This window comes from Saccostrea echinata, unplaced genomic scaffold (assembly GCF_033153115.1).
Source record: "Saccostrea echinata isolate AGI-Se365-2 ecotype Australia unplaced genomic scaffold, CSIRO_AGI_Sech_v1 ptg000028l, whole genome shotgun sequence".
NCBI lineage: Eukaryota > Metazoa > Mollusca > Bivalvia > Ostreida > Ostreidae > Saccostrea > Saccostrea echinata.
Window position 1 is genome coordinate 4,013,244 of NW_026889777.1, and position 24,655 is coordinate 4,037,898.

The window sequence follows — 24,655 nt, forward strand, 5'->3', positions numbered from 1 at the left end:
CACGAGATTGACATGCATATTAGGCTCCTGACCTTTCACTTGGCGAAATTTACATTCAGATTTGATTATCAAAAATAAACTCACCTAACTTTTAAAGAGTTATCACAGAGAAAATAATTAGAAATTTAGATATTAGATTATCAATGTAAACAAGAGGCCCAAGGACCTTAACGGTCACCTGAGTATAATACAACACAGTAAAGGATCCATACAAGTATAGAGCAAAATCAACTGAAAGATGAAGCTATTGCCCAAGAATTTCAAAAACGTAGGTAATTAGAGATTACAGAGCTCACCTCAATGAATGCTGTCTTTAAATAAGGCAAAGTTACACACTTAACTAATAATCTAGTAGTGTGCATCCCTAGAAGTAACATTTCTGCAACTTGGTCTGATAAGGGCTTACAGTTACTTGCGAATTGACTTATACCTAAAATTTAAAACAAGGCACTCATCCAAAAATTGTAAGTCAAATCCAGCATCTGGCAAGTTTGAGAGTGCATCATCCATGCAAGTTTGGTTCAGATAGCCCTTATAGTTTCTTGGTAATGGAGCTGGTCTAAAACCCAAACCTGGTCACTCATCTGGAAAATATAGGTCAGATCCGGCATCCAAAACAGGTCTAGTAGTGTGCATCCTTAGATGTATCATCCATGCAAGCTTGGCTAATATAGGGCTTATAGTAACAAGCATCCTCCATGCATCTCAGACTCTGTTAATATAAGGCATATAAGTACTTCAAAAGAAATCTGCTCCAAAAACTTTAACCTGGAACGCCGACACCGATGCCGAAACCAAGGGTTTTACATAAGCTCCCCCCAACTTCCTTGAGATGAGCTAAAAATCTGGTAAAAAATCCCCTTGCTTATTGTAACATGCGAGACCTGAGCGACCTCCATGGGATCGTACTTGGTTTGTCTAATGAAATATGGAGATAACGAACAGTATTCAAGCTCAAAGTCCAATAAAACAATATAAATCGGAAGCAGAGCAAACAAAGCCCTCAAAAAACATCAGGGGTGGGATAAGGTGCCATGGAGGAGTAAGCATCCTCTGCCGACCAGTCAAACCCGCCGTGTGCTCCTTGTCATGATCGGTAAATAACGAAAAAATCCGTCGACAATTCAGTGTGTAAATGATGGCCTAAAATTAGTATGAAAAACGTCAGTCAACATATGACATAATGATAGATTGTACTTGCTGACAAGGTCATTGTATCGACCACAGAACGTACGAAATGATGACTTTAACGAGACTGTTGATATTCTTGTTTCATCAACTTGTTTTCATTAACTTACCTCGTTTTAGAAATTGTTCATACGTAGAGCATGCTCTTGCGTATCGAATCAAATGAGAGATAAACACCCCATATGCAGGTAATAAGGGTATATTGCTGCATAAGTTAGTGAAGTTGACGATTAAAAAGTTAAAGTCATCACGTTCATCATAAAGCTTTGTTGTTAGACTACCATTAACGTCTTTTTAGGTCACCTGAGTCACTCAGGTGACCTATTGCTATCCGTTGTCGTCCGTCGGCGTGCGTCGTGCGTTAACATTTGAACATTTTTAGCTTCTTCTCTGAAACCGCTTAACCAATTTCAACCAAATTTGGCACATAGCATCTATGGATGAAGTGAAATTCATGGCTCCAGGGTCAGGGGTTCTGGCCCCAGGGTGGGGCTATATAGATCATATAGTGAAAGTGCGTTATTTCTTTGAAAATCTACTTCTCTGCTCCTGGGTATTAAATAAGGTAACTAAGTACATAGTTATGAAGAGCAAGAGTGCCTCTTCCAATATTGTGAAATTCATGGCCCCAGGGTCAGGGGTTCTTGTGTTAGGGTGGGGCTCTATTGATTATATAGTGAAAATGCATTAATTCTATTAATTAATCATTAATTAATCCTGTCTGCTCCTTAGAGTTGAGCTGATAAATAAATTGCTTAGCTATGATGAAATTGGGAGCTTCGAACAGAATTTTTCAATCTTGTGGTCCTAAGGTCAGGGGTTCTGGCATAACGAGGGGTGGGGTGGGGTGGGGGGACTTTTGATAATATAGTGGAAAAGTGTTAATTCTTTGAAGTCCATAGTAATGATGATGAGGGTAACTCTTCCAAATTTGTAAATTTCTTGACCCTTGGTCTTGGGTTCTGGTGTTAGGGTAAGGCTTTGTTGAATCTGTAGTGAAAATGCATTGTACCTGTGAAATTCTTCTCTGCTTCTGGGCATATCGGAAGCAAACTGAGTAAAAGTTTAAATGATATAAGTAAGCGTATTTCTACCAGATTTTTGAACATCTGGACCATTTGTCTAAGCATTCTGGTCCTGGGTAGGGCTCTATTAATTTGTATTCTACTGAGAGAAGTTATTCCCCTTTTCCATTCACCTTTGATAATTAATCACTGTAAATAATGTATTTGAAAGGTTAATAGAATAAGATAATTATGCAAGAATGTTTATCGTATAATTCAAAAAGTACTTTCTTAGTTTTAATAATCAGGCAGACCTGTAAGTAATAGATAAATAAAAATGACACAAAAATAACTTCTTCAAAGACCATAAGAGAGGTCAATGCTAGAGGTCTTAATATGGGTTTAAAAATAGTACAGAAGCACTAATAGTTTGTTAATAGTCTGCATGGTGATAGTGTTAAGTGGGGGGACAGATTAGAACTTAAGTTATGAGTTGATACTGAATACTAGTCTAAGACTAATTATTTTGTTGATCCTGATCTTCCAACTTCTCTTGCTTTAGGGCAACAAAGCTTCATCTATCAGTGTATTTAACTTCTAAATTGTTGTATTATACTCAGGTGACCGTTAAGACCCTTGGGCCTCTTGTTCTAGTAAAATATCCAAATACGACACAGATGTGTCAGACTCTGTGGTATCTTTTATTTCAAGCTTACTGGGATATATTGTGTTGACATATGAATGGAAATAATTATTGTTAATTAATAATACGTCATCGATATATCTAAATGTCAAGTTGAGGGCCACAGCAAGATATTTCTTTTTGTCATGTTTAAGATTTTGAAAAAAATCTGCTTCATATGAATACAAAATAGGTCCAAGTCTTACGAGGATGATAATGAATGCAAAGTATACAAATACAATGGACACTTGCCTAGTGTGTAAGGTATTTAATATATACAGATATGTTTTTGTCACTTTTCTAGTGCCAGAATTAAGTACACAAAGAGAAATCTCTTATGCCTGTATATTTACTCGAGGTGATGCCTCTTGGCTACACAAACAACTTAGCTGCTTGCGTTTTGCTAACATTTGGTACCAACACTTGCCTCTTGGCTTTACAACGTGGCTATTCACTATGTCACTAACTGCTTCACTTAATACACTCAATTTTGAACACTGTTTGCCTCCCAGATACCCAGGAGCAGAGAAGAGACACATTTATTTATACTTATACATTTACATTTATACTATTGCATTTAGTATGTTAGCTTAATACTCAGGAAGAGAATAAGATTCTCAAAGAACTAATGCATTTTCCCTATATAATCAATAGAGCCCCCCAACCCCTGACCCTGGGGCCACATCTTTCACAATTTTGGAAGAGGCATCCTTACTCGTCATAACTATGCACTTATTACATCGGCTTAATACCAAGGAGTAGAGGAGAAGATTTTTAATAAATAATGCATTTTCACTGTATATTCAACATAGCCCCTCCCTAGCACCAGAACCCCTGACCCTGGGGCCATGAATTTCACAATTTTGGTAGAGGGCTAAATGCGTGTTACATTAAAATAGTTTGACGTAAAGAAGAATGTTTTTTAAGATTGCACTAATTTTGATGGTTTTAACCCCAATCCTTCTCAGGCCCCATAGGGAGGGGAGGGACAATGAATTTCATTATTCTTGTTCCCCTTCAACCAAAAACACTATATTCCAAAATTTGTTGAAATTGATTCATTGGTTCTAGAGAAGAAGCTGAAAATTTTCAAAATTTTACGACCGACGGACGTTGAAAGACGACGGACAAAACAGATATACAAAATGAACATACAGCCAAAAAACAAAAAACAAAAAACAAAAAAAAAAAAACAACCGTAACAACAGAAATGTTACATACAAACTATTTTATACAGTGTATTTTTAGCCGGGCTTATTGCCGGCTATTGTCAGCCTGTTCACGCAGGAAGTGTTGACCCCACAGCCGCCAAATTAAAGTTACTTGTAAAAATATAGTACTTACTCTCAACCGCTTTTGAGATAATACAAACGCTATATAAAGCAACAAAAATAAAATGAATTTTTATCTTTGCAAATAATCAGTAGTAATGACTTTGAAAACTTCAGTCCTAAGTCAAACACCATAGTTCATTTGCGTAAGGTTTTTGATGGTCAATGCTGTCGTAGCCTAGTTCTCTTCAAAGACGAAGAAAAGCAGGAGAGGGAACAAGACTGATCTGTTTTGTTTAAATTCGGCGGTGCCAGGTTAACTCTGACCATGATAAATTCGGGCCGAGGTAAGGGGTCCCCCAAAAACTAATTGGTCTATCATTTATATTGATATTTTAGAATAAATTTTTCGGAAGATTTTTTCAACTTATTTTCATATAAGATGTCATTGAAGTCCTTAATTTTATTAGTATCATTATTTTTTTTAATTGTTTGTGTTATATATTCTTCCAGTGTCTGAAGTTCTTGTTATTTATCTGTTAATACAATGTACATGTTTGATTCATGTAAAAAATTCTACTCTTTAAATGAGCCCGGCACTCTGTACTCCTGAGTACTTTGGTATTTCCTATTTTCTAGCGTTAAACTCAGATTCTTTGATCTGCTCACATATATCGCCATCTTGTGTTGCGATCTACGTGAGAGGATCAAACGGTCTGATTTTAATCAGATTTAAATAAAACGCAAACTTTCATAAGAAATTATTTTTTTTAAAAATTGCACAAGTTTACGCTTATAAATCCCAATGAAAATGAATGTTATAATACTAGTCTTATTATTCGAAGAAAAAAGTGAATATACTTATATGAGGTACTATTGTTTTTCCTGTCCAGTCTTATCATGTGTCACCCACGTATATACCGACGTATATGACGTGACAGTATTGTTGCGAATAAATCTCTTTAAGCTCGGGATAATTTCTACATGTACACCAAAAACGAAAAAGACCAAACCATAAAAAATCCGTAACAACCACTTGTTCCAAGTATATGTTTTATGGTTTTTTTTTAATTTATTTTCATGAATTTCTTTGACTTAAAATATTCATTTATTTGCAAAGTTTTGATTAAAATATGTGAATAAAGTGTTTTTGTATTCAAACTAAAATTCTATGTGTTTGTGTTTTATTATTAAAGTTTAACAGGTAAAGTACAAGTTATTCCTCTTTAATAGAATTTGAATTTGAATTAGTGATATCACCTATTGGCATTTCTTACAATATTAAAAACTGAAAGGTCCCTTTATCAAGACAATCTAATCTAGCTTCAATGCAGATTAAAGGATGTAGTTTTAAAAGGCTTTCAAAGAACAAATTTATTTTCTAAGTATAGCCATTGATTAAAAAATTGTTCCAAAAATGATGATATTGATTTCGTTACTCTTAAACAAACACTTTAAAAAGATTTTAAAGATTCTCTGGACTTGTTGAACTTAATTTGAGTCACATCCTCTATACTATTTAGGCACTGATAACCTAATAAACTGAAGATTCTCTGTAAGATCTCCTTTTTGGCACAAAGGGGGCACTGTTCGTATATGTACATGAAAATGTCCATAGAATCCGATTTTACATACCAAAAACTAGATTTCGATTGACCCTTAACAAATTCGGGCTGCTCTTTTCGTTTGTTTAATAATCTGAGACAAATTAAAAAAAAACATATGTTATTGATTCCTGTGATGTTAAAAATATAAAAATGACTTGGTAATAAAAGCATAATTTGACTTTGGAAAACAATGAATTTTAAAGTTCATATAATATCTGTCGGCTCTTCCTCATTGTGTGGTGGAAGAGAATTAATATTAAGTTGTATATTTTAAACGTAATGGCACTTCAAGTCACAAAATTTGATATTCCGAAAAAAAAAGTTTTTGAAAAACAATATGGAAACCCTGTAATTTAAACAAATCAACATAAAATTCTGTCTTGGCTCTGAACACATCTGTTGAAATATCAAATTGTATCCCCTTCATCCGCCTACCTATACCAAAATGACAGAAATGGTGTAGGTATTACTTAAATTGTAACATGTACAATTCCTTTCTGTTACATTTTTATGCATCCTGGTGATGACCCAAAGCATGAGAATCACCAACTGAAGATAATCATTAGTATACTAAATGAAATTTAAGAAACGTCTCTAATTCTTGACACGTTTACATGTATGAATTGAGATACATACCACGAGGTTCTGATCCGTTATCAGCATGTTTAAACCAAGGCCCTGATTTTCTTCAGATTTGATAGAAGAGAATCTACTCTCTGGAAATTAAGTAATTATTGATAAACAATTTTAAGTAACACAAAAAGGGAGATAAATTCTAAAACTTTGCATTGAACAGACGTGCATATAAATCGGTAAACACAAGTACCGCGGGTATGTAAGTGTATAACTGCAGAATTTTTGATCAAGCATATTTGATTTAAGGAATGAATTTAATTGCTACCTAATTTATACAGTTTAAAAAATAAGAATTAAACTTTAACTGCCCCAACCCACTTTATACCGTATAAATTGGGTAGCTATTAATTTCATTCCTTATAATTTAATTTCTCATTCATTTATTGTAAGAATATGAGATGATTGCCCCTAAACGCAAGTCACTGTGACGTAAGCAACACTGTTTATACGATATAAAGTAATCCTTTTTCCAATCAAATGGCGCTCTACAACCAGATATTAATTAATAGGTTTTGGAGAAAATGAGAAAATATGAAAAGAGAAAATAAAGGTTAGAGAAAAAGAGGCTAATCTGGAGTCTTATACCATTTGCCCTGATATTCATTATTGTACAGTTCCTGGACGCTGAACTGGTGTTGACCGCACAACGATATATGGCGCCGGGCTTGATGATGCCGGAGTAATTCTGTCTCGGCGAACCAACCAGTAACCTGAGAAGAGAAAAAGAATACCGTACTAAAGTATCGACATTTCATACCTGTACGGGGTGAAGAGAAAATACCTTGTAGATGGGGATGATCCAAATGTATCCTTTGCGGAATATGCAACTAAATGCATCTACATGTACGTATTCGTACGTAAGAACATAAATTTTGCTCGACTATTTCTGCGTCTACAAAAATGACTGATTTTCATGTCTGAGCAACATCGTTGTGTACTGTAGTATAGACCCGGACCATACTCTTACTGTAAATCAGTGCCATCACCAGGTTTCTTGATTGAGGGTATGCGAAGAAAAGTCTTGGAGGAATATATACGCCCTCGCCCTAGCCAGAACATTTTTATAAATGGGTAATATTTTAGTGGTTGCTGGGGCTTTTTGGAAAGTTATTTTTTCGAAAATTAAGTAAACAAAAATTTTGCAGCATTACTTTAAACAGATGAATGATAAATTTATTTTTCTTTGGAATGATATATTCAAGATTTCTATTTCTAAAAGGGGTGTGATCACACCCAATTCGGCCATCCTTCTGACAGCTTTCTACAAATGTGGCGGTCAGACGGGTTCGATCACCGGTGGCCAGATAGCTCAGTTGGTACATGTAGAGCACCTTGGAATTATTTTCTTGGAAAGTGATCCAACAAAGGATTGTTCCACCTTAATATATACTGTACTTGCAATTGCATTTAACTCAACCCTATTATCTTAAAGTTGTTTAATATTTATGTGAAGTGTTACAATATTTATAGTATTTATCAAAATTTACCTAAATACACACTTAAATATTACAATTTGACAAAGTATTTTAAACTAAACATTTTCCTATGTGTGTAACTTTGTAAAGTCTGTCCAGCTGTCGTCAGCCGACCAAATACGGACATTTAGACTATAAATGTTCCGTACACATGATTCCTCCAGATCCCGCGCCAAATTCTTTGTACATTTTCTTTGTAAATATATACACATGATTATAATTTTCCCATCATACCAAATAATGTTTCTATATAATAAGAGATCCGTGTCCTTTTGTTAATAAAATATCTTACCATTTTCCCTGAGCATTGGAAACTAATTCCGTAGTCGCTCCATAATACGAACCGGGGGTTCCCGTATAAATCAGTGCTTGCTCTACATCAATGTTAAATCCAGAAACAAACCTTAAAAATATCAGTTTCGCAACAATATAACTTGTCGCCATTGCAGTAAGTCACTTTCGATTAAAAAAATGTCTTCAATATTCAGGTGGTGACTGTTTGATTTCCACCTTAATAGTCATTCAGTGAAATATCTTCCGATTTGTAAGTCGAAGTGATGTTTTTTAATCTATTCTATGAAACGTTTTAGTGATCATAATACTTGATATCGCGGTTACTTAACGGAACTCTTCGCGGTGAAGGTAGGAAACGTCTGTTAGATGGGGACAATGTGCTGTTTAATACAACACGAGGTTGATCATTGTGGATTTTATGAGGACAGATAAGAAAGAAGTCCAAGTGAAATATCTTGCTGAGCTGCCTAGGAGTGTGTACTCATGAGTTACATTGTTGATGATTCTTTTCACTCAGCCGAATCTTCTAATTGAATTCAACAATTTCTTATTGATAATCGTTACTTTTTGAAGCTGATAAAATACTCACTTATAGATAAAGTACTACAGATAGCGGACGGCTAAAAAAGACGACTTGCGGGGAACGTATAGAATATACTTTTTCAAACTGGGGCTGCGTCTTCACGGCGATCCCGCGGCGTCCATGAAAAAAGCCGAACGCCCACAGCGCCGCAAGAACTCAGTGTGATCTCCAAGTTACGCAGCTGAGTCGCTTAAGGTTTTGCCAAAGGTCAACATGTCCAGAAATTTATTTTTACAATAGCCCCAAAACTATGTGGTTTATAAAGTAAAAACTTTTACAGTTTATAAATATATCATTGATTCACAGATAGAAAGTATCACTTAATAACAAATATATATACATGTACTTAAAAAAATTATCGAGAAAAATTCTTTAAAAAATGCATATATTTTTTAAAAATATACCTAATTAATTCCGTACCTTTAGTGAAAGCCATCATTGCAGAAACAATATACGTTTATCAATGAAGGGCAAGTTGGACTATGTCACTGCGATAGCCTCTGGAAAGTTGTTTTCCCTGTTTATTTTATCCAAATGTTAACATTTGAAACCGAAAGTACATTGCAAATGGCGGATTTTATAGGGGTCTTGTCTTTATACATGTCATGCTTTCAATAACAGCCTTTCAGAGACCATTCACTTCCAATTTGCCCTTCATTGATAAACATATATTATTTCTGCAATGATGGTTTTCACTAAAAAGTACAGAATTAAACAGGTGCATTTTTTTTTAAAATATACAAATTTTTTTTTCTCAAAAAATATTTTTTTTAAATATTTGTTTTCAAGTGATACTTTCTATCTGTTAATCAATGATATATTAATAAACTGTAAAAGTTTTAACCTTATAATTTTGGAGCTTTTGTAAAAATAAATGTTTGGACATCTTGACCTTTGGCAAAACCTTAAAACCCCGTACAACGGCGCGCATTTTAAGCATGAACACAGTACGCGCTGTGGCTCTGCGTTCTGATATATACACGTGCAAGCAGTAGAAACGTTGTAAGATCACCATTATATGCAGCGCGGTAAAGTCTCCAACAAGAGCTCCGTTTGCGCACTCAAGTGAAGCACATGATTGCAGTGAGGACGCAGTGGCATAGTCGACAGCGCTTGCACAGAGACCTCTCATGCTTCTTTGAGATGTCATTGCTTCGAAAGAAAGTCTTGTCAGCGCGCACTATATAAGCCGTTAACGTGAAGTGATAACTCCTGGCACGTCATGAGAACTTAGCAGGAGCGCAGTAAATCGTAAGTGAGATATGTAGCCGCGGGAGAGAACAAAACGCATTGGTCCGCTGTTAGGACGCCATGACATCTTCATCTTTTGAAAATTTCATTGAATTTTTCTGGTATTCCAGGGCGATCCCAGACACTTAACAACGTACGCCATGCCAATTTCTGTGGGAACGTAGCCCTGGAGTGACAGGAGCTTAAATTACTTAACATGTACTGCACTGATTTTTTTTTCTCATTATTTGCGACATCTGTTTAAAATGAGTGAAAAAATGAGTGAAATTTAAAAAAAAAAAAAAAAAAAAGTCAAAACTATAGAGATTAGTAGAAAGAGAAAAAGAAATCTTATTTTGGTTATCTTACAAACAAATCATTACTCGATATGATCATAATTAATACGTATCTTTACATGATCTGCAGTGGAGGATAAAATGGGGGTTTCGGGGGCTGCAACTCCAGCCCTCCCACTTTTCGATTTTTACTTAGTAAATATTATACATTCATTGCATGATCGTTAGGGAAATATGAAGATTTATTCAGCCAAGAAAAATCATATTCCCCTATAGGGCTTCGCATATAGTCCGCATATAGCTCTCTCCTACCCGTGGCTGCTTGATCACAAAAAGTGTCGTAATCTTGAATATTTACGCCTCTATATTGTGACTCCATGTTCAGCCAATGACAAAATTTGTTTTCATCGCAAATTGAAATCAGCAAATGACATCAACAGTATACAAGAAATGTTTCGTATACTGCGATTGGGTATTGAAAGGTCGCCTCAAAGTTCATTATCCGACTCTGCTTTACTCCATATTGGTCAATATTTTAATGAACTACGAAATATTCTCTTCTCATTCAACCACAGCCAAAATGGGAGAGGATCGTACATTTTGGATGTGGTTTGCGATTTTTATCATGAATTCACTCAAGAAACAAACCTAAAAAATATAATCAGTTTCGTAACAATATAACTTGTCGCCAATGCGATCTCGATTAAAAGAAGTTCGTCAAGAATATCCGGGTGATGACTGACTTCCGTGTTTATTAGTAATTCAGTGAAATAACGTCCGCATGTATAAGTCTTTCAGTAAAATAACTTCCGATTTGTAAGTCGATATTACGTAAATATAACCCCAACTGCTGGTAAAGTGCGAATCGAGAAAATATTGGATTCAGACACTATAATGATTTTTATTACTAATAAAATGTTTAGCAAAATCTAAATTTCATGCACAATATTGGATAACAAATTCAATAGATAGTGGAGAATCTCATTTCACACTGTACATGTATTTTTTTTTAATCAGAGAATTTTACACAAATTTTAAAGTGTTTAAAGAAGTCATATATTTCACATCCTTTAATCCTTATGTCAAAAGTTGCTCCAGTCAACGTCGCAATGAAAATTGTGGACGTGCTCACTAATTATAAACAACGATGTGTCTCCCCCACTCGGTAAAGTCCAGGGAGGGTAGGGAAGAACATTTAACCAGTGGATTACTGTAAAGAAGAAAATGCATGCATAAAACACATACAGTGTAACCATTCGTACTTAGTGAAAATTCACAATGGAAGGATGCATCGACTGTGATTTAAAATTTCGACGAAATGAAATCTCATTTTCTAAATTAAAAAAAAAGAGAAACACTACATATATGTTAGCGTTCGATCGCCGATGTATCTAGAAAAAGAAAGTGGATTTGGCTTTGCTGCAGTTCCTTCACTGATCAAAGGTTGTTTTTGTTGGTTCACGAGTTAAACTTCTACCTATCTTAAATTTTCATAATTTACCCTATTTCTTTACACTTTCAAGTTGCAATCGACTTTTATTTTGGCAAATTCAACTTGATTTTATTCATTGAAATGTTTTTTGTTTGTTTGTTTGTTTGTTTGTTTTTTGGGGGGGATAAAATTCACATTTCTATTCTAACTGAATATACATAAAATAAATTTACCTTGATCCCGGTAAGAAAAAGGCATTTCTCTGTATCTTATCCAATCCAAGTGCATCACAGATGATCTTAGACAAACTTAGTTTTCTGATCTCAGTTAGTTGGCCTATAATAATGAAAAGTAAGCTATTCTGTTCCTTTTAGAAAACTCGGGTTGTGTTTGAGTAAGGCACAACTTCTATGATACAAGATGCCAATATGAGGTACACAAAAAATAGGACCGCATTTATATCTTAAGTTTTAGCTACCTGTAGCAATGAACATAAATGCTAAAGTATAGATATTTCTTTCTTATTTCAAAAGGTCTAATGTCAAGGTCAGAATGCTCCCTGATGTTTCGGAATGATATACTAGCAAAGAATAGATATCATCACTAATGAAAGCCTTACCTTTTACTAATAAGTAAGTTTATATAATTTTTTTTTTACTTAAAATTGAGATCAACAATTAAAAATAATAATTTTTGCATATACAAAACATGTGACAAATACATGCTTACTCTGTAGATCTATATATCATAACTCTTTCTTAGAGTTAAAAACTCAATAATACTGAATATTTAAGAAAAAGGTGAAAGTCCATATCTAAGTTCCGAGGACAAGGCTTGAAGCTTACTTGTATATATATTTTAAAAGGGCTGCATTTCTGCATGTTTAATATTTTGGCCATGCCCTGAATAAACTCAACCAAAAAAAAAATTAAACTTCTTTAATCTTGACATAATTTTAATAAACTTCTGGTAAAGCTTGCTGCTTTTATGGACATGGATTAAACACCTTTAGGAAAAGGAAATAAACATTGCCATATATAGGCCTTCAGCCTCTCTACGTTCATCAGATAGAGGAAGTAATAAACAGACATACAGACGACACAACAGAAGCAAAACTAATAAGTAGGTCTTAAATTTTGCAACAAATTAAACCAATCTGTCAATTATTGAATATAATTGATTATAAACTTTTGGATCAGTAATCTTAACGAAGATGATGCTTATGGCACTTTTAGGTAATTAGCCACCACACTGGACCATAGTTAATGGTGGGTCTATCTGGAGTGACTAGAGCTTGAATCAGATAATTTCAATGTGATAAAAATTGGATTCCTTAATTGACCAGCTCACAGAGAATGCAGTAGAAATCTATGTGAGAGGAACAAGGATCCGATTTTAATTAGATTGCAGGTAATATGGCATAGGCACTTGTTTCGTATATGGGGCACCCCCTACTTATTTTTATCACCGGTAAAAATAAGTATGGGGCGCCCCGTGTACGAAACAAGTGCCTGTATAATATGGGCAAACTTTTTATAGAATTTATAATACAATTAATTTACAAATTTCAATAATTATTACATATGCAATGCACAGCTGTACTTGTGGACAGGACCCCCCCCCCCCCCGATATTCATCTACGGGGCTTGGATATTTTTTTTCACAAATTATATTTATTGCACTTATTCATCATGTGTACCATAGGAAAAAATCGGGAACCCCCCAAAATAATCGTTCCACAAAACCCAGAAAAACCAGTGGGGGCACAACGTAAACAAACCGGAGTGTCATATACCTTTCTGTCTTATAATGTATGGTGGTCGCCCGCGTGGCGCGGTGGTTAGAGCCTCTGCCCTAGAGTCTCTGAATAAGGAGTTGATCCTTACGTCGCGGGTTCGAATCCTACTGCGGGACGTGGAGATCGGTCCTTCCGATGAGACCTTATAAACCGAGGTCCCGTGTCGCAGTAGGTGCTGGCATGCACGAAAAACATTCCTCTCTGCTCAATGACCCTGAGTGCCGAGTATAAGTAATAATTTGTAGCCCTCCACCGGTAAGTGGTGGCGTCTCCATATGAGTGAAAAAATTCTCGAGAGGGACGTTAAACAACAATCAATCAATCATAATGTATAGTGGGGTATTTTTGTGTGGAAGGATTTTTTATGGGTTTTCCCGATTTTTTTTTATGGTTCACATAATGAATTAGTGTAATAAATATAATTTGTGGAAAAAATGTTCAACAAGCCCCGGGATTGAATATCGAGGGGGGGGGGGGGATAGTCCTGTCCACAAGTGCATGTGATGCAATGAATTAGTATGAACTTAGAAATAAAATGTAGATCTCACCGATATATTTTAACAATATAAATCTAGCTAACAATAAATCTATAAGACTAAGTTTTCTTGATATTAACTCTTTACTAAAAGCTACTCTGTACCTAGAGAGAATCCCTCTATTCCACTTCTTTCATACCAATATCTGTCTCCAAACTTTAGATCCTTAAACTGTCTTCCCAGCAGACATTCAAAAAGAGGCCCAACCAGTGCGCCATCGCGAGGAGTTTCAGTCATTCCCCCCACGAACACATCGATATCGTCAACATGACTATAGGAAATCAAAAAATTCTTTTAATAAACCTCGTAAGCATCATAGAGGACAATTCAAAAATAGACAGAAAGAAACAATAGTCAAAGTCTGAGGGACTGTCTGAGGGACACCTTCAAAATGGCACCAAGTAATCATACACTGAGCTCAAATTTTCTCCACCTATTTAGTAACTTTTTAAGAAAAATCCACCTCTCTTCCAATGCTTGTAACAACTGAATGATGACTATCCGAATTAATGAATGTTTTACGCAGTATGGCTTTTTTGCTTTTACCCTTGAAATTGTCACTATTGATATAGTAAACAATTGTTTACTACATGGTTATATTATCTGCTTGCAAAATATTGCGTGTACATATACACGTACATGTAAGTGCTACTTTAATGGTGTCGTGGACCAAATTTGCATCTGCAGAATACTATTAGACCATTTATCTAAAACGTGCTACAGTGGTGCTAGTTGATGAAAACATTTCATTATCAAAGGTCAAGGTCAAAGTATCTATTAGTTCCAACCTGTTTTGAAGGCACTCTAATGAGTACCTTCGACCCTTTAGTTTCCCGATTGGGTAACTTAATAGAGAAACCACCTTTTCATATGATGGTCAGAGGTCAAGGTAAAAGTAGATTTCCACTCTCTTCCACCGGCTGATAAATTCACCTCCGTTATTGATGTTACATTAAGTACGACTTATCTAAAAAGTTATCAGAACTCTTTTCTGTTAAAGTTAGCTTTAAAAATAATAATTGTTAAATAGAAGAATAGAAAATCACAGGGTGTTATTCCTCACAGAAATACCAAAAAGTGGAGTCAGAAATTGAATAATCGTCACAAAAAAATAATATGGATAATCTACCAAAAGGACTGTCACTGGTATGAAATGTGGTGACGACTTGATCAAATTCAAACAAAGTTTTGAAATTTATATTCAAGCGACTGGATTAGAAGCTGACAAAGATCAACCAAGAAATCCCCTAACAGAAAGCGTGACACTGTGTGTCCCCACATTTAATGGCAAAGATGCACTAGAAGTATTTAACAACTTTCAGTTAGCAAACGATGAGGATAAGACAAAATAGATTTTTTAAATGAAAAGTGTATAGCCTATTGCCTACCAAAGAAAAACACAGTCTATGAGGTGCACAAGTTTTTCACATTAACGCAAAACCAGAAACCATTGACCATGCAATTGCAATACGATATTGAGCTTCAAATGAAGGAAAAATTGTGAATTTGGTGATGTTGATTTTTGTGATTTCTATAAGAGACTGCATCATTTGTGGTATTCCAGATGATTCACTACGAGAATTTTTGCTCAGAATCTCACTCTAGATGTGGCTATACGCATGTGCAGGACTACTGAAGCTACAAAGGAAAGAATGAAAGAACTAAAACCAGAGAATAAAGAAGTACGTGTGATTAAAAGTAAACACAACCTCAAACCCTTAAAGCAAAAACATGAATGCAAAGGATACCAAAAGAAAAATCAGGAACAATATAGAAGATGTGGGGCAAAGCATGGAAAGGATTGTCCAGCAAATGGGACAGGTGTGCATGGAATGTGGAAACAAAATCACTATGCCAAAATGTGTTTCACCAATAAAAAGAAAGTTCATGAGTTAAATGAGTTCAACGACAGCGTAAAAAGTGAAGCAGGCGTATTTTTTATGTATACAGTAGAGAATCCCGTAGTAGAAGCATGGTTCAGACAACTGGGACAGATTAATACAAATTAGACATATGAAGTCAAGTCAACGTCGATTGCTAAACAAGTTGAAATCAAAACCAAAGATTCACTTATCAAAAATCAAACTAACGTCTTAAACATCGTTGGAAACCCACGGTTGGTCTCGCTTCTCTTATCTCGAGGTAAGAGAAGCGAGACCGACGGTGGGTTTCCGATGATGCTTCTTACAGTGGGAATTTAATCTTGATCAAAGGAACATTTGTGTTGAAAGTGAATAGAACACAACACACCTTCAAGTTGCACTTCGAAATAGTATCGGAATCACTCATCCCAATTATTGGAGTCAGTGCATGCACCAAAGAAGGAATTGTTAAGAGAGATTACATGGATAACAAAAATGAATAACCATAACAAAACGAAGTATCAACAGTCCCAAACCTATTGGAAAACTACACATATGTTTTCTAAAGACTAGGATGACTGCCTGGTGAACACAAAATAAGCTTAATGAAGCAGTTCCATCTGCGTTACACCCATGCAGAAAGGTACCATTTGCATAACAAGACAAACCGAAACAGGAGCTTAATAGAATGGAAAAGGCTCAAAGTCGTATGCATTTAGGAGAGGAACCAACAACCTTGGGTAGCTCAAATGTTCTACTCATAAAGAAAAATGGATCACTCCAAGTATGTTTAGATCTGAGAGATCTCAAGAAAGCCATTAAACGAGAACACTTAAAATTACCAATAAGGGAGGAATATTGATTACATTCAAAGATACCACATACTTTAGCAAGCTAGATGCCTCATCAGGATTCTGGCAAATGAATCTGGACAAACCATTTCCTATTCATACCTGTTTCAATACATCATTTTGAAGATATAAGTTCATTTGTACCATTAAACTTATTTTCAGCTCCTAAAATATATCATAAATCAATACAAACGGTTGTGGAGAATCTCGCAGGAACAGCATCGATCTCTCATGGATGTCATATTGGTATGGGGAACAACACTCGAAAAGCGCAATGTTTAAAGAGATTTAAATCGGTTCTAGAGACTGTAAGAAGAGCTAATTTGAAAATCAATAAATCCAAATTTTTATGGAGTGTGAGAATTGATATTTCTGGGAGATGCAATCTTAGATAAAGGGTTTAAAACAAATTCTGAAAAATCTAGGCAATTGAACAATTTCCACTCCTACAAATAAGCAAGTAGTTCGAAGATTTTTAGGAATGGTTAACTATAAAGGAAAATACATACCGGACCTTCCCACAAAGACAAAGAATTTCCGACGCCTACTGGAAGAGAAGAACGTGTTTCAACGGAAACAAAAAGAAGAATGCTTTGAAGAAATGAAGGTTTTGACCTCACCTCTTCTATTTTTATATGATTTAGAGTGATGGGTTCTTCTGATTTAGTGTTGACCTTCATGACCTTAGTCTTATGAACAGTTTATGGAGACTGACAGTTTATATATGGCAGTAAAAGTAGAAACTGATCACAAACCTTTGAAAGCCATCTACAACGTCCTATCAGGATTCCAAGACTTATGATCAGATGCAGAACTATACACAACATGTATTCTATACACCTGGAAAGTTTATGCTATAGCTGATGCATTATCCAGAAGAACATATTTAAAGACATCATGTAGTGGAAATTTGTCACTTGGAGAAGAAACCCCGGATTGGGGCGGAAGTGGGTATCCTAATAAAAGTGAATTTCTCTGTGTTTTATATATATATATATATATATATATATATATATATATATATATATATATATATATATATATATATATATATATATATATAATAACATTGATTTTACTCATAAGCTTGCTGCAGTCGCGTCCTGGTATCAGAATTCTGATCATGTAAATCTGGGAAAGACATTGCTACTGGAAGACCACACCATTCCCTCCATTCATTGTAAGATGGAAGACCATGGTCTCGTCCCCTCTGGATGTTAAAGGACATCAAATCAAAGGTAATTCCATTCATGTCACGGAATAATTCATTTCTTACGGCATTTTCGATTTGTCTGAAATAGTGAATGGTGTAACAAACAATACATGTACAATGCTATGAATTAAGATTTTTATATGATTGATAGAAACTATAGTAAAGTATAATAATCTTATTATTAAGTGAATGTGCATTGAGAAACCCCCCCCCCCAACTTTGAAAGTGAGGTACTATTTCAGTATGAAAAGATCTTAAAGAAGAATTATAATCTGACACATCTAAACGTACTTTTTTTTCTTTTTCAAATGAAATGACTGAATTCAATTAAAAAAAATAAACTCTTAAGCATAGTTCACACTGTCACAGTAGTAGGGATAAGATTGCAACGGAACACGCAATCGAAATGGCTCTTTTAATACCGGTAGGTTTTTCGACGGTTCTGTTGAGGAATATAATTGTCACGCTACAGATACTGTAACGGACAAGCACGGTATCTCATGGTGATCCCATAGAATACGACGGACTCACAAGGGACGACAGCTAGGGCTACGACCAATAAAGGCTATGCTACAATTTCTCACGGTGTGTATCCGAACATAACACGGATTCCGAAGATTTTTCTAAGGCGTCGTTAGGCTTAAAGTTGCATAGTGAGTCAATATCATGTGTTTCTTTTAAGATAATTGTATCATAAAGCTAAAAATTTATGAGAAATATGAATAAAGCAAAGTTTTGAGATCTCAACTGCACGGTAAAAGCAAGAAAAGACTGCAAAATATAAGTGCCGGAAAAAGAAAAGTTGTATCTATGGCGTGGTTGTTATCGTCAATGTCAACAATGTCAAGGTCATGTGTCTTTTTATTTTTAGCGTGAAACTTGTAAACAACATTGAATTGGAGCAATCAAGAGTTAGGAATAAGTTCTGATCATCTTTATTGAAGATTATATCAAAATCCTCGGTCATCCGACATTTATATCTATGGAATTGACACTATGGTAACTTCTTCAACTTTTCTGCGCATGCGTCCTTAAAGAGGAAGAAGTGAAGCAATATTTTCGTGTTGGGGCAAGCTAAAATTATTTTTTCTTGAATTTTTCTCCATAAATGTAGATTTTTTACGTTCTGAAACCTGTAATTTTGTGAAACCTAATACTTTCAAGAATTGAATAAAATTTGCACGTGTCTTGCAAAAATTCTACTTTTGTCAATTTTCCCGTTTTTCCGTGTCTCTTTAAGCAAAAAAGGATGTTATGTTGTATGTACGTCAACATAACACATTTGAAAAATGCTGGTCGAGTACAAAGAGGAATCGATGATAAGATGTTATTCTTCCATACATTGCCAAGAAGACCGTTTCCGTTTTTTTTTTTTTTTTAAATCCCTCTTAAAGTGGAATCATTTCTCTTTCAGATAATTTCTATTCTATTTGAGCAAAAACATGTAGATACGTTCAAATCTTAGGGAAAATTAGTTAATATTTATACATACATATAGACATGGTGGTACGTGGAGACCGGTCCTTCGGATGAGACCGTATAAACCGAGGTCCCGTGTCGCAGTAGGTGCTGGCACGAAAAAGACTCCTCACTGCTCAATGGCCGTAAGTGCCGAGTATAGGACAAAATTTGCAGCTCTCCACCGGCAAGTGATGGCGTCTCCATATGAGTGAAAAATTCTCGAGAGGGACGGTAAACAACAAACAATCAATCAATCAATTACATATAGTCATGTACTAATAAGTTCTTTTGTTATTTATTCAATCCATGTAAAATGTACATTGCCAAGGCACTGCTCTGCACTGAGTCCGAGTTATATTAAGCCTTAAGTTATTCTGTTTGATCTTGATCGGCCAACAGAAGCCAGTTACCACCACTAATATTATTTGGCTTTATTTCGTTATCTCTCAAGGATCAAGAAATCATTTTGTGATCTTCCCGATCAAGAACAGCATTCTGTGGTCTAGGATACCAAAGTCTCATCGATCAGACTGAGCAGGCAGATACAGGTCAGGAAAACAGAAGCAATAAGTTGTTGTATTTTAGTCAGGCGACACAGGAACCTATTGCTTCTGAATACCAAACATGAGCCCTTGGTAAGTGGAACTTGTAAATTCTCTCTTCATCTGTCTTGAAAATCGTTTCATGGGCCAGGTCTATAATGCACAGGGCCGTCTGCAACTTATGACTAGGCGCTTGTTATCAGCTGGGAGGGGATTCGTGCTGGGGATCTTTTACTACCGTTTTTCCTTCGATCTCTCTCAATTCAGACTTGTTATAATCATGGATATGTGTCACCCGTTGAACCACTGGTTCCGATGTCCACTCAGGCAACCTTATAATTCGCATCCGGAATACTAGCAAATTAACAAAACAGAAACGTCAATAGTTTAAGTAGAGAGAATCATCACTCTGAAGACACATAATTGCTAAATTTGACAACAATCTAAGCGCATCAATACAAGGTCCATCTCGATCCAGATCCATCTACGATAGTTTTTGATTCAAAGTTTCGAGTTGCTAGATAGTCAATGACTCCTTCGACTTATTCTTCGATGACGACTTCACAAGCACACAGATAAACAGAGAGATCCTGATTTTACAAACCACACAAATAAACAGAGAGATGACTGTACAAACCACACAGATAAACAGAAAAATGATGACTTTTTAAACCACACAGATAAACAGAGAGATGATGAGTTTACACACAGATAAACAGACAGAGAGATGATGACTTTACACACAGATAAACAGAGAGATGATGACTTTACAAACCTCACAGATAAACAGAGAGATGATGACTTTACACCCAGATAAACAGAGAGATGATGACTAAACCTTAAAGCTAAACAGAGAGGTGATGACTTTACAAACCTCACAGATAAACAGAGAGATGACGACATTGCAAACCTCGCAGATAAAAGAGAGATGATGACTTTACACACAGACAAACAGAGAGATGATGACTTTACAAGCAGATAAACACAGAGATGATGACTTCACAAACCACGCAGGAAAACAGAAAGATGAGGACTTTACACGCAGATAAACAGAGAGGTGATGACTTTACAAACCTCACATATAAACACAGAGATGATGACTTTACAAACCTCACAGATAAACACAGAGATGATGACTTTACACACAGATAAACAGAGAGATGATGACTTTACACGCAGATAAACACAGAGATGACTTTACAATCCTCACAGATAAACACAGAGATGATGACTTTACAAACCACACAGATAAACACAGAGATGATGACTTTACAAATCTCACATATAAACAGAGAGGTGATGACTTAACACGCAGATAAACACAGAGATGATGACTTTACACGCAGATAAACAGAGAGATGATGACTTTACACGCAGATAAACACAGAGAGGATGACTTTACACGCAGATAAACAGAGAGATGATGACTTTCCAAACCTCACAGATAAATAGAGATGATGACTTTACACGCATTTAAACAGAGAGATGATGACTTTACACACAGATAAACAGAGAGATGATGACTTTACAAACCTCACAGATAAACAGAGAGGTGATGACTTTACAAACCTCACAGATAAATAGAGATGATGACTTTACACGCATTTAAACAGAGAGATGATGACTTTACACGCAGATAAACAGAGAGATGATGACTTTACAAACCTCACAGATAAACAGTGAGGTGATGACTTTACAAACCTCACAGATAAACACAGAGATGATGACTTTACACGCAGATTAACAGAGAGATGATGACTTTACACGCAGATAAACACAAAGATTATGACTTTACACGCAGATAAACACAGAGATAATGACTTTACACACAGATAAAAAGAGAGATAATGACTTTACACGCAGATAAACACAGAGATGACTTTACAATCCTCACAGATAAACAGAGAGGTGATGACTTTACAAACTTCACAGATAAACAGTGAGGTGATGACTTTACAAACCTCACAGATAAACACAGAGATGATGACTTTACACGCAGATAAACAGAGAGATGATGACTTTACACGCAGATAAACACAAAGATTATGACTTTACACGCAGATAAACACAGAGATTATGACTTTAAACACAGATAAAAAGAGAGATAATGAATTACACGCAGATAAACACAGAGATGATGACTTTACAATCCTCACAGATAAACAGAGAGGTGATCACTTTACAAACCTCACAGATAAACAGAGAGGTGATGACTTTACAAACCTCACAGATAAACACAGAGATGATGACTTTACACGCAGAAAAAACAAGGAGATGATGACTTTACACGCAGTTAAACAGAGAGATGATGACTTTACAAACCACGCAGTTAAACAGAGAGATAATGACTTTACAAACCACGCAGATAAACAGAGAGATGACGACTTCATGAATCACACAGATAAACACAGAGATGATGACTTTACACGCAGATAAACAGAGAGATGATGACTTTACAAACCTCACAGATAAACAGAGAGGTGATGACTTTACAAACCTCACAGATAAACACAGAGATGATGACTTTACACGCAGATAAACAGAGAGATGGTGGCTTAACATGCAGATAAACAGAGAGATGATAACTTTACATGCAGATAAGCATAGAGATGATGACTTAACACGCAGATAAACACAGAGATGATGACTTTACACGCAGATAAACACAGAGATGATGACTTAACACGCAGATTAACACAGAGATGATGACTTTACACACAGATAAACAGAGAGATGATGACTTTACAAACCTCACAGATAAACAGAGAGGTGATGACTTCACAAACCTCACAGAGATGATGATTTTACACGCAGTTAAACAGAGAGATGATGACTTTACAAACCATGCATTTAAACAGAGAGATGACGACTTCATAATTCACACAGATAAATAGAGAGATAATGTCTTTACAAACCTCACAGATAAACAAAGAGATGATCACTTTACATGCAGATAAACACAGAGATGATGACTTTACACGCAAAAAAACACAGAGAGATGATGACTTTACACGATGAACACAGAGATGATGACTCTACACGCAGATAAACACAGAGATGATGACTTTACACGCAGATAAACACAGAGAGGTGATGACATTACACGTAGATAAACACAGAGATGATGATTTTACACGCAGATAAACAGACAAATGATGACTTTACACGCAGATAAACAAAGAGATGATGACTTTACAAACCATGCATAAACAGAGAGATGATGACTTCATAAATCACACAGATAAACAGAGAGATGACGAATTCATAAACCATATAGATAAACAGAGAGATAACGACTTCATAAACCATATAGATAAACAGAGAGAAGATGACTTTACACACAGATAAACAGATGATGACTTTACACACCGATAAACAGAGAGGTGATGACTTTACAAACCTCACAGATAAACAGAGAGATGATGACTTTACAAACCTCACAGATAAACAGAGAGATGAGAGATGATGACTTTTTAAACCACACAGATAAATAAAGATGATGACTTTTTAAACCACACAGATAAACAGAGAGATTGTGTCATGAGAAACTCTGAGGGTATACATGAAGGACTAATAGTTATCTCCTAATGCGAGGTACAGCGAGGTTATAGCCAGTTTACACCCAGGAGGAATCCATTCTTAAACAATAAGAAAAAACATCTGCTACAACATTGTTTTTCTGTGCTTGCTGTCTGTTCAACTAATTTGTTGAGTTATTAGTTTATACGTGTGCTCATGGTAGAGTACAAGATACAAGAACAACTATTATGACTAACTAAATCTGCCAGATTGTGACGAAAACGTTTATTGAATCCCCCGAAAAATCTTTGGATATCTCAACTCGCTCGTACAGTAAAACCGAGTTGCTTTCTGTCACAAACCTGAAACACGCTAATGTGAGGATTACAGCACGGGGCGATTACGATACGCCAGAAACAAAGTAGCATCCCGTTATTTCATGACTTTTTTAACATTTCAAAGCAGTGGAAGCGATTTACGGATCATTCAGAATTAATCCGAGTGATCAGGGCTCACCACCTTACTAATAGCGGACTGACTGCGGATGTCTAAGAATTAATATGCACGGATCCCCAACTGTACCTTACAGTGACCTTAAATCGTGACAACATGACTGGGGCTTTACGACCACAAAGTAAAATATAAGGTTCAATTCATCTCACCTGTCAACTTTTCTGGAGGGCGTGGCTAAGAGAAATCGAGTTAAATCGGGAATGTTTCTTCCGTTTTGAGTGACAACCACGTGTGGATCCATGAGAACATCCTCTGTTTTAAAGACCCTAGAGGTAGCAAACATCCGTGTCATGTAACCAAGCTCTGGGGGTACCTGCAATTTTCCTTGCAATTATATTAAATGGTTTGAACTATTCGTCTGCTGGTTATGCATTTTTTCAGCAATGCGACAGTCGTTATCACCATTTAGAATATAACCCATCCAACAAGTAATCGCTAACTATTCTATAAAGTACTTCACCTAATCGATAAAATTTTGCATGTCCACAGTTACGTGAGTTTTTAATTGACAGCTTCACAAACGAAAAAGCGAAAACAATTGATTAGAACTTTGGATCGGCCAATCAAAAAGCGACTTATGCTCTACGTAAATTAGATCGTATAAGTAGATTTTTAGTGAATATGAAGGGGCTTGATTGCTTCGCTCCCTCCGTCTCTTCTAA

The 24,655-nt window shown here is 35.7% G+C and overlaps 2 protein-coding genes across 2 annotated transcripts in view; both read right to left on the reverse strand.

Moving 5' to 3' along the window:
- The window catches only part of LOC133193918 (integrin alpha-4-like), a 51,011-nt gene extending 42,704 nt beyond the window's left edge, over positions 1–8,307 (reverse strand). Inside the window, exons 1-3 of the mRNA XM_061329831.1 lie at positions 8,156–8,307; positions 6,974–7,098; positions 6,389–6,468 (exon numbers count right to left, since the gene is read on the reverse strand). Coding sequence (XP_061185815.1) covers positions 6,389–6,468; positions 6,974–7,098; positions 8,156–8,307 — 357 coding nt within the window. The remainder of the gene's footprint in view (positions 1–6,388; positions 6,469–6,973; positions 7,099–8,155) is intronic.
- A 3,016-nt stretch (positions 8,308–11,323) lies between these two features.
- Positions 11,324–24,655, reverse strand: part of LOC133193919 (thyroid peroxidase-like) — a 40,210-nt gene continuing 26,878 nt past the window's right edge. Inside the window, exons 10-14 of the mRNA XM_061329832.1 lie at positions 24,143–24,306; positions 17,825–18,037; positions 14,137–14,303; positions 11,932–12,034; positions 11,324–11,476 (exon numbers count right to left, since the gene is read on the reverse strand). Of these exons, the coding sequence (XP_061185816.1) occupies positions 11,398–11,476; positions 11,932–12,034; positions 14,137–14,303; positions 17,825–18,037; positions 24,143–24,306 (726 nt within the window). The 3' untranslated portion in view covers positions 11,324–11,397. The remainder of the gene's footprint in view (positions 11,477–11,931; positions 12,035–14,136; positions 14,304–17,824; positions 18,038–24,142; positions 24,307–24,655) is intronic.